This window comes from Sceloporus occidentalis, unplaced genomic scaffold (genome assembly GCF_023333645.1).
Source record: "Sceloporus occidentalis isolate IW3139 unplaced genomic scaffold, rSceOcc1.0.p SCAF_4, whole genome shotgun sequence".
Classification (NCBI taxonomy): Eukaryota; Metazoa; Chordata; class Lepidosauria; order Squamata; family Phrynosomatidae; genus Sceloporus; species Sceloporus occidentalis.
In genome coordinates, this window is record NW_028316984.1 from 57,774,187 (window position 1) to 57,786,279 (window position 12,093).

General features: G+C 38.3%; 1 protein-coding gene across 1 annotated transcript in view; it reads left to right on the forward strand.

Annotated features, from left to right (window-relative positions):
* LOC149313891 (low-density lipoprotein receptor-related protein 1B-like) overlaps positions 1–12,093 on the forward strand; it is a 734,124-nt gene that overhangs the window by 621,670 nt on the left and 100,361 nt on the right. Inside the window, exons 69-70 of the mRNA XM_089523040.1 lie at positions 566–672; positions 6,138–6,267. Of these exons, the coding sequence (XP_089379166.1) occupies positions 566–672; positions 6,138–6,267 (237 nt within the window). The remainder of the gene's footprint in view (positions 1–565; positions 673–6,137; positions 6,268–12,093) is intronic.

Genomic DNA, 12,093 nt, shown 5'->3' on the forward strand with positions numbered 1-12,093 from the left:
TAAATAAGTGAAGAGTCTGTATTGATGTAGTATTCTGTACATCAATACATCAGAGTGTAGTAAGTATTATCAATGGTCTTAGAATTTTAAATGTGTTGGGTTTAAATGTGATAGAGCATTTTTTTAAAAAAATGAAATTGTACTTTTGAAATGAAGTTAAAAGTAAGAGTACAAAAGAAGTACATAACGCAGAAACAGAAGATCATTTGTTATGGCTAGGAATAAATTAATTGATTACAATTCTTAATATATCATTCTTAAAATCCCCTCTAATCTTGGAAGCCAAGCAGGGTGAGCCGTGGTTAGTACTTCGATGAGAGACCACCAACAATAACAGATGCTGTTTAGCTATATTTCAGAAGAAAGAATTGGTAAAACCACTTCTGAGTATTCCTTACTAAGGAAACCCTATGAAATTATAGGGGTTGTCATAAGTCAACAGATGACTGAAAACACATACACACACACAAGCTTTTTAGACAATTAGATTTTAGCGTGAAGACACTGAAAGTGGGGGCTATTATATTTTGAAAGATTTTGAGTTTGAAAAACTTTCTTTTTTTAGAACCACAAACTTGTGCTCAGAAAGACTTTCACTGCTCAAATGGAGATTGTTTATCTGCAAAATTTTGGTGTGATGGTGATTATGACTGTGCAGATGGTTCAGATGAGGTAAGCTTTTGTCAGTTTGTGCACTCACATAACTACTTCACTTTTGGAAAAATATGTATGCAAACACCTTCATAGCTGACTCTAGAACAAGGCTTTCTCAGCACATGCACCCAGAAACCTCTCCTCCACCTACAATATCTTGATGACATCTTTATTATATGGACACATGGAGAGCAATCACTTGAAAGATTTCACCAGGATTTCAACCACTTCCCTAACATCAGCCTGAGTCTGGAACAATTCTCGCAACAAATTCACTTTCTTGACACCACTGCACAGTCGCATAATGGTAAGTACAGGAGCCACTCTGTGTGCAACACTAGTACACAGGCTAAAAATGTCATACATTAACATCTGCATTTTGATTACTACATATACTTACATATCTCCAGTTTCCATCCAGAACACACTATGAAATCTACTGTTTACAGCCAAGACTTGATGCAACTGCATCTGCTCAGACCCACAAAACAGACTCAGAGCTCTAGGATTTACCACTGGCAGGAGGTGAAGAAACAATTTAACAAGGCAAGTTTAGTTCCCAGGAACAGTCTTATTACAGGACAAACCAATAGCACAAAATGATAGTACCCCATAGTGGTCCCCTGTAGTCCCCAGTTAAGACCACTCAAATGCATCAACAAGATGCAACCAGTTCTGAAGAATAACATCCCTCTCACAAGCTGTGAGAGACAGGCCTTTATTGGCCTACAGACAGCCTTGAAGTCTGAAATAGATACTCCTAATAGGATGCATAACATGGATGGCAATACAGGGGCAAAGCTTTGCCACAAATCCAGATGCCAACTCTATCCCCCCTCTATCTATTCTACGAGAAATATTACGGGGGACAAAAATATCACCCACTTCAAATGTGCATTCACTAGTTCTTCCTACAACCTTAAATATACCATCCTATGCTGACAATGCCCCTCTATACTACATTGGACAAACAGGATAGTTTCTACGCAAAATGGACACAAATATGACATTAGAAGTGATAAACCAGTTGCAGAACATTTGAAACTCCCTGGACATTCAGCATGGGATTTAAAGGTCACCATCTTTAAACAAGGAAATTTAAAAGGAAGACTAGAAAGAGAAACAACTGAATTGAATTATATTCACAAATTCCAATCCATTAGTAGACACATGAAGAAAGACAATGGCTTTACGATACACTACATGTATTAATATAAGAGCTCTTGCTATACATATAACAAGAGAACTCTTCTCAAACAGAGTTTTGAACCTGGGAAACAGACTTTTGGTAATTAGATTTATTGCTTCCACACATCAACACTAAATAACCAATGTAAAGATGTGATTGACATGCATCACCTTATGCAGCCCTTTGAAAATTTAGGGCAAGAATCAGGATTTGCATCTTTCTAGATCCTATTACATTCCATCCCACTTCTGCTCCCCCAACTGTGTTAATATGCTTTATATCCTGAAGCTAGGAATGTGACGATTATTAGTTGCTGTTAGCTAAACATATGGGATTTTTCCCCTCTCTATCCCTATATATTTCTCTTTGTAAGCTGAGAAATACGCCAGCTTCTCATTGAAGTGTATGGATTTTCAGATATGGTCATTTGCAAATGAAGTAATGTAAGAATTTAATTTAAAATTTGATTTTCATTGCTTAAATACTTTACCTAAACAATGCCTCTCAGCAGGCAGCAGTCATTCAGACAGGCTATTAGATCAAGCACTTATCACCTGGGGTGCTGCTGATAAGATGTGTTTGGTTTACACTTTAAAGTACTTTTGTTCCACTTAACTGGTTTAAGTGGGGAAAGCACTCAGAGGTCTCCTCCTACCAAATGCAGGGAGAGAAATTCTTAATCTCATCTTTTCCCCCCATATATAATTATGTATAGTTTTTCCATTTTTTCTTATAGGTCACTTTTTTAAAAAGCTGGACAGGTCAATTAATCTAACTCAAAAGAGATGGGAGCTGTGTGGCCCTCCATACATTATTGGACTGTAACTCCCAGTATGTTTCACCATTGGCCATGTTGGCTAAGGCTGCTGGGAGTTGCAGTCCCTCAACATTCCGTTGGTCACACAATTCCATCCCTATCCAACAAGATTGGCCAATGGCACTGTAGGATATTGGCATACTCTGAACATTGGATCACATGTCATTACATTTTTTTGTGTGCAAGGCCATGTGACTGTTTTTATGCTCTTGTACATAACAGGATGCTAGTATAGGGTTTGATTGCACTTGGTAGTTGTATTAGAGATCATAATAGTAACATAAAAATCGCATGAAGAATTTGTGTTTTCCCATTACATTCACCAAATATGTGCAGCATATTTTTCACATGGTGTTGATTAATGGTCAAACACAGCACAAAAGGGACACTGATTATTGTGTTTTGTGATGTGTGGTGGTTTACTGAGTAATGTGGTCTAGGTAGAGCTCTGAAAATGTATTTTTTTGGACTATAACTATCCCTCAGCCAGCATGAGTTTTCTTTTCCATTGCTTTCCTCTGAGGCTAAGAGATTGAGACACCCAAAGGGCTGAGCAGGAATTTGAATCCTGGTCTCCCAGAGTCAATATTAAATATGCCACTTCTCCTTTTTAAAGCCACATGGACTCATTTTGAGCAACTTTTGGACCACTGTATTACTTTCTAATGTATCTTTAATGAAAAGAGCAGGAATAATTGTGCTGGCTTGAGCCTGATCCAGGGATGTGGCATTCAGACTGGGCTTAAGCCACACTGCAGTTGCCTAAGGCACTACAAACCCTGCCACAAAAGGAATGAGAGGGAATGCTCCTTTTCAGCAGCCAGTTCATGGCCATAGTGATGGCCTGGATCAGGGCTGGGTGCATGCAGTCATCACAGTCCCACTGCCATTGGGGTCGGAACAGCCTCTGGTCTGCTCAAGGCCTCAGTTAGTCTAGCATAACATTGCATTACGAAGTTGTATTAGAAGAGACAGACCTCGCAGCAATATACTGGTACTGGAAAAATATTTCCTCATAGCTACCTTGAGAATTACAGCTAAATTCAGAGGAAATGAAGCAGGGTGAGTGAGTGAAAATGTGTTAGAAATCTGTCTATCTGTTTTTGTGTGGTTTGGTAACAACACAGAAACAAAGATTTTGAATGGTCTATTAAAAAACAATGTACTTCTGTTACCTAACCCTAACATCTTCCCCAGTATAGGGATTCCCAGTTGTGTTGAACTAAAACTCCCTTCATCCTCAGATAGCTTGCTGGTTCAAGATAATAGGAGTCATAGTCCAACTAAGGTGGAGGGTGCCATAGCTCTTTTACTAGTAGACTTGGCACCAGCATATTATTTACAATTGTAAGAAGCCCACATGAGACATGCTGGTTTTGAGATTCAGACTGCTGTAATTAAAAAAATGTAACTTTAAAAGTTGCTGATAGAAAACAATAAAAGAACAGTTTTCCCTCCGTATTTGTATTATATATCTGGTTTTAACATGTGTTATCTGTCATTTTTTTGTGCTGCTGAAGTACATTTTGCTTTGAATGAGAGCTTATAAAGAGACTAGGGCCCCATACAAACTGCCCAACTAGAGCTGCTTCGGGTCACTTTGGAGGTATGCTGTTTCAATGATGCATGTGTCCTAAGAGTCCGGAAGCTGCATCAAAGCTACACTCCAGTCATTAGCACTGAATCGTGACATTGGTGCAGTTTCTGGACTCTTAGGACGCATGCATCATTTAAACAGCATACCTCCAAAGTGACCCGAAGCAGCTTTATTTTGGCCTGTCCATATGGGGCCTAGGGGAGGTCAAATCTGCAGAAACAGGATAATTCAAACAGCATTTCAACCCACACATGTAATTGGAGCAAATGTTCACCTTTGATCTTTAGGAAATTTGTCAGGAATGTGTCACCTTTTCCTGAAATATCTAATTCTGTGAAAAGAGAGAAGGTTCACAAAATTTCTTGCCTGCCCCTTCAGGAAAGAGATGAGTTAAGGGAGAATTTTACAAGACTACCAAAAGTCTGGATATCATTCTGTATTGCATATGAAGAAGTGGGTTTATATCCATGAAAGCACATGCAAAAATAAAAATCAGCTGGTATTAAAAGTGTTGTTACATTCCTCCTCTCTCCATTCCTTCTTTTCAAAGAATTAAGGGCGAAACAGATGGGCATCTAGGGGGGGTCAGAAGCGGCTCCCAGCCCAATTGCCCTGGGCCCACGGCAAACACATGCTGTGGTCCCAAGGGTGCCTCCTGCCATGGTCCCAAAAGAACCGAGGAAAGGAACAGAAAAAAGCAGTTTCTTTGGGAGCTGGTTTTGGACTGCCTTAGGCAGCCCCACTGCTGCCTCCAGGTGATCTGTAGGCATGCATCATGTAAATGCCATGCCCCTGGAGTGGCTGGGCGCCACCCCCATCTGACTGTCTGTTTTGGGCCTTAGTGTTGATAGTTATATTTGCAAATTTTCTCATCCTCAGTCAGAAAGAGAATCTCAACACCTTTTAGTGCCCCATTGAGCATTTTAAATAATTGATCACTTTCCACAATTTTTGCATTCCATGGCTTTGAAAGCAACTATTTATTTGTAAAAATCATGGCAAATTAATTTTGTACAACAAAGTCCTAAAACTTGGAAAAAATAAATGAAAAATTCACATAACACCTCATAATTTTGTCTAGAAATTAGTGGCATATTACATTTGTAGGATCTCTGGATATAATTAAGTCTATTTCCCCTATGTGCATGAACAACTGCTCACACATGTATAATTTTTTGTTTTGTTTTTAATGTAGCACTGTTCAACTTGTTGATATCCATGAGTGTCCTAGTCTTTTCACAAGATATCAGGGACAGAGCCAGGCACACACCTGAATTCTCCACATGAACAGGGTCTATTACTCACTGAATGTATATACAGCATCTCATATGTGTATGCATGCATGTTTATTTCTGAGAAAGTAGCATTGGATTATGTATGTTAAATGCATCTGAATACAAATTTTGAGAAGTTTTAATGAAAAGGTTTAGATTATTGTAAGAATGGAAGGTGTGCATCAAAATGTGCAGCTCCCAAAGTTTAGAATTCTATGGGAATGTGAGGCAAGGGCCAAAAAATGGAGAGGCATGTGGGAAATGAGCTACCAAGAGCTATGTCAGATGAAAACCAGTGGATAACATGGCCATGCATTAAAAAAAACATGTAATAAAATATCATACAATTTGTGCACTTCTGTGCTGATCTGTTTACAGGAAGAATAGGGTTTGAAATAAACAAACCTTTATTATTTTTAGATTCAAGTAATGCTACTATAGCTACTATCCAACTGTACTAACTATTCCATTCTATAAATATACTTTTATAAAAATACTGATAATTAGGACTATGGTAGTTGATATCAAATAACTAGCATATATTGTTTATTTTCAGAAGTTTCTGTACATTAGTTTACTTACTCAAATTATTTTTGTTTATATCAGAGCTATTGTGATTCTGGCTGCTTAAAAGACCAGTTCCAGTGTTCCAATGGTCAGTGCATATCCACAAAGTGGAAATGTGATGGATATGATGACTGTATACTTGGAGAAGATGAGAAAAATTGTGAAGCAGGTAAATCTTTCTTAACAGGGGGTGAGGAGGAAGTATCAGCAGAGAATAAAACTTCTAGAAACTGAAGGAAAATGTTTGGAACATTATTACATATTTATGAAGAAATGTTAATGCCACATTTATTATTCTGTTGTGAAGTTCTATTCTGAACTCAAGCCGTCTAGGAGTCAAAAGGTCTCATTCAATTCTAGTGTGCTACATGTAATGGACAGCTGAGATCTGTAGCTTGCTATTGCTAAAAATGTGCACCTTATTATGGTGCTGAATAAAATTCCATTCTGGTAGGCCTATGCTATTAAAGGGAAGGGAGATGTTGACAGCAAAAAGATTACTCCACAAATGCTGAACCAAGGTGGAAAGTAACCAAGGAAACCAAATAAATACAAATTGGTTGAACATTATTAAACATGACATGACTTGCATGTACATGATAAAAAAACATTGTTTTATTATACCTTATTATTTTTATTAAGATCAACTGTATATCACACTTATTGCACTGAAACAGATATACTACACAAACAGTATATCTGTTTAAAAAACAACCCTGTTGTATCATTAACATGAATATATTTGTGCAAGTGTTGTTATATTTGTATTTCAAATAGAGAAGTGCAATAATACTGTTCAGAGGTTTGACATGAGCCAAGAGTGTGCTGTTCTTCTCTACTGTCAAATTGGCTTTGAATTATGGTGGTACCAGTACCTTTCTATAGTGCTGGGACTGTATGCTTATTCTAGCAGTGCTGCTAGCTGAGTCTCCCAGATCATACCATCTTTTTGAGGAGACAGATTAAATGAGCCAAACAGCTACCGGACACCAGCAATAGTAGCACTAATGTAGGATCTTTCAGAGACAATGACAGTCACATCGTAACTAAAAAAAATGTTAGTACTGCAAAGAAGGAGGCATTGGTTACCCCCCTAGAATATCCTTTATCCTGAAAACCCTATGATGAGACAATTCAGTGTCAGAAGATGAGACAGTGTCATAAGTAGAGACTTCCAGGTTGGCAGGCTCTCAATGAGCTACTGCAGAAGAGCAGAGGGCAACTATGGTTAGTGCTGTGGCTAATACTGGACTTACACTGATAGAATGTTCAGCTGTTGACATACTCAGAGGTGAAAGGAAAATCTGAAGTTGCACAAGACATAGAAACATGGAATGTGAGAAAAAGCATGAATCAGGGGAACCTAGACATCATAAAACAAGAAATGGAACATATAAACATTCAATACTTGGTGTGAGTGAGCTTCAGTGGACAGGAATGGGATATAACCATAATCCAAGTTTATATTCTAGCTTCAAAGACAGAAGAGGAAGAAATTGAAAAATATTATGCTGGCATCCAGGAGGAAATTGGTCACAAATCAAAACAGAGCAATCCCAAACTCCCCTGCAGAATGTGAACACCGTGTGAAGAATAAACTTTTGCTATTAAGACTGACTAGGAATGAGAAAAACTGGCTTGAAACCAGAGATGTTGACAGGGAAGAATGGATGTCTCTAGCGAACAGGAGCGGGTGGGAGGTGTCTCATTGGATGGTTGTTGAAACTCTTAAAATTGTTAAGGACAGAGAAGAACTGAGAGGAAAATTTGAAACACAGCGCGCCCGCATCATACGCAGGCGCGCCTTACACAGCTTGAGCATACACGCTCAAGCCACGGGGCGCGGAAGGGGCGGCGTGTCCCATTCAATTGAATGAGCGTGCACGCCTGTTGTGCCCCGCGCGCCATCGCGCCGCCGTGCACAAGCCCCATTGTTTACAATGGGGCTTGAGCATAGGTGGAATTCGCCTTATGCAGCGGGATCCAGAACGGATCCCCGCATAAGGCGAGGACCCACTGTAAATAGTGCCAGAATCCTGAGTATTAAGAGACTTTTGCTTTGGGACAAAGAGAATGTACACTAATCAGTGCAAAGAAATACATTAGGTCAACAAAAAGATAAAATAAACTTCTTCTGCAAGATCAAAAAAATCAAAGGGAAATTTAAACCACGAATAGGGATGTTATATGCTCAGCAAATGTACACAATACATGATCAGGCAAAAATAAATGAAAGATGGAAGCAATATACTAAAGAGATGTGTAAAAGAAATGAAGGATGACAGATTCCTTCATGGAAGAACTTTTTGATGAAAAATTCATAATTTCAAAAAGTGAAGCTGCTCTCAAAGGATTTAGAACAAATTAACTAACAGGAACAGATGGCCTAACAATAGGGCTACTTAAAGCTGGAGAGATGAAATCCTACCACATTCTAACAAAACTCTGCCAACATTATGATGCAGTTATAAAAAGGGTTATGCAATTCTAGGCTTTATCAAAACTACTGTGGTTTTAAGATATAAAAGGTCATACTGTATTTATTCTGCTTTGGTCACAGCTCAGGTGAAATGCTTATATGGCCATCTTTCAGAGGTGTTTTAGTAGTGTATTTCTGCATAGGCAGGGTCTTGTACTATGTTTTCCTTGGGATTCCTTCCAACTCTATGAATGGTAAATTCAGGGCAACAACAAATCTCACAAACCTTGGAACTGTAATACACTCAACCTGGGTAGCCTATGCACAATTAAATTTCACAGTCACTTGTTCGGAATAAACAAAATGGTTACATGAAACACATTGATGCTGTACATTTCTGCCAGTCACAAAGAAGGCACCTTCAACTTTACTTGGTGTTACAATGGCATTCCTTAGTCGTTCTGAGGCTCTCTTGAAATCACAGATAAACTAGTAATGTGTTTGATCAACTCTGGACTAAAAAAGAGACACTTTTTTTCTTTTCATTTTGAAAAAAGTTCAAACAATTTGAGTGTTGTCTAATTTCAGAACAGTATAGACATTTAAACGGGCAGTCCCCTTGTTTGCGAAGGGAGGGGATATGGTACATCATTTGGTCATTAATTTCAGAGATAAGGGCCCGGTACATACCCCCCCAAAAGAGCAGTCTGCTGTTGCTTAGTTTTCCGCTGGGGGGGGAAACGCAGTGGACAAACCGCACGGTTTCCCACAGGCGGAAAAAGAACCCGCAAAAAGCCAGTGGCGGCACTTACGTAATAATGGTGGCACCCATCTGTACAGGGCGCTGCCATTTTGACGCCCTCGTCACATGCGAGGGGCAAAGAGCATCTAGAAGAACTGCCCCTCGCACGTGATGAAGGCATCCTTCGGGGCCCGTCTGGACTGGGCCATGGTCATTCTGATCAGGCTTTTAATTACAGTTTTATTGTAATAAAGAATGTTCTATTCTTGAAATTCTGGTTTGAAATTGCTATGTTGTTAAGAATTGAGGAAAGAAGAATGACCACCCTAGCATTCATTTGAAAGTGCCAGATCTTCCACTGGACAAATGCTGATGCTGGCACATCTAGATTTCTATTTTTTCCCCAACTATGCCAATAAGAAACAGTTCTTGTTGTTTTTTCCTGTGCAAATTTCTTGGCATTGGTGCATTGCTCAGCTATTTATCTATTATACATTTAGAATCCTGTTAATGCAATGTTAATTTCATAACCACAGTCTAAACTGGGTTTTGAACTACTAGGACATTTCCTCTCTTTTCTACATATATGTCTGAATCTAAAACACACAACCCTTTGGAATATAAAACATACAGGCATTTATACTATACTTTACTAGGTTGGACAGTATATGTTGTCATGGTAGAAATTTTTTTCAATGCTTCATGAATTGTTAGGATTTTCTCTAAGGCTTCATGAATTGTTAAGGTGTAGCATTAGTTTTCACAGACTTGGTCAGTTTCCTGCATCAGAAGAAAGTGTCCAGGTCTATGCTATAACTTCTTTCACAGAGAAAATTGCAAAGGTGCTACAAGATCTATTCACATGTTCAGATCGGTAGTTCAGCATTAAAACTAAATGATTAAGTGTGTGGCTTTACAAACTCTTTAGGAGAACAATGAAATTGCACCCCAGATGTGCTTAGTGTTAACCTCAATAACACATTTTGCAAAAATGTCACAGAGAAAGTGATTGAGACTTTTCAGTAAGTCTGTACAACTCCTGAAGTGAAGGTCTATGTTACTTGGAAAGATTTGCAGATGCAGGACTCAACTGTGACTCCAGAATCTATTGGATCTGGATGAAAACAATTATTGAATGGATATATGCAAATATCAGTCTCAAGTAGAAGCAACTATTGAGAACTGGGTAGATCAATAATTGTTTAAAATCTTTTGACTGAGGCTACATTCGCACTGCAGAAATAATTCAGTTTCACACCACTTTAACTTCTATGGCTCAAGGCTATGTAATTCTGGGAATTATAGTTTTGTTGTGGAACCAGAGCTCTCTAACAGAAAAGACTAAATGTCTCACAAAACTATAGTTATCAGAATTCCATAGCATTGAGCCATGGCAATCAACATGGTGTCAGACTGGATTATTTCTGTGCTGTGGATGCAGTCTGAATTAACTATTTTGTTGGGATTTGACAATATTTTTTTTACTTTATTGGTATTTTTTACATATTATTATAGCTATGATTTTAAAAAAAATGTTTTGAAGAGTCAGAAGTAAGTATAAAATGGGGTGGGGGTGGGGGAATAACAAAAAATGCAAGATTGTAATGCAGGATTTTGCAAACCTATATGATACTACTGATACCTGCAGTGATATTTCAAGAGCTGGGTGGATTGCCTATTATAAAAAGAGAATAATGGGTTAGGATGTTTGAGGCCAACTCAAGTGCCCCGGCAGCTATGGCAGTTCCTGGACAGAGATAACCTGGCCACATCAGTTCATGCTTGAGTAACTTCCCAATTAAACTATTTCAATGAACTCTATATGGGGTTGCCTTTGAAGATGACTCAGAAGTTGCAGCTAGAGCAAAGTGCAGCAGCTGGATTGCTGACCAGAATGTTTTATAAAAGCCACATAACAGCATTTTAAAATAATTTCATTGCTTACCATGTGAATTCCAGCTAAAATTCAAGGTCCTGTGATGCTATTTAAAGCCACAGACTGCTTGGGACATGAACAGTTGAGAGAGTGTCTATTTCCATATAAAACTGCCTGAGGTCTGTTGGAGGGGCCTTCCCCTGTATCCTACCAGTGGGAGATGCCCTGATATCTTGGCATATCATGTTGGGTAGAATAACATATATTAATAACTTTAAACAACATTTTATGGGATAATTTTGATCCCTGGAAACTTGTATGCTTTTTTAACCCCTTAGTGATTCTAATATAGGCAGAACAGACTGATTGAGGAGAGGATTGAAATATCACATAAAAATTCGTGGCTTGTTTTTGCTAAAGACAATGTGGAATATGGAAACCTGATTGAAATTTTTATGAGATAATTTTTATGAGATAATTTTATTGCTCTCTGGATGCATTTGACCCCACTTATCCATGGAAAGTTAAAACAGCACCCAGCAACCAATATTGCCACATAAGTTTGAATTATATAGCTGTGGCAGAGCAGGAATGCCAAAGCAAAAGAACAAAATACAGTTGAGCTGAAGTTAAGAGCCCAGTGTACTGTCTGTCAGTGTAGTGCCCAAAAATAATTAGATCACTCAGTGCTTTTATCTTCATAGTTAACTCCAAAGCAATGGATCTAGCAAAGAGTATAAATCATGAAACACTTCTTTCTCCCCACATTGCTTTTTCATCATCATCAAACATATGATGAAGTTGTCTCAAATCAAATATTTGGCTTATTTTTTATTTTTGTTTTTCTCATAGTGGTTTCTTGATAGTTCTATAGTAACTGAATGACTGCAGAAGCAATTAAATACACTTTTATTCACAGAATAAAAATTGTGTTTACATTTGTACAGTGTCTCTCCAC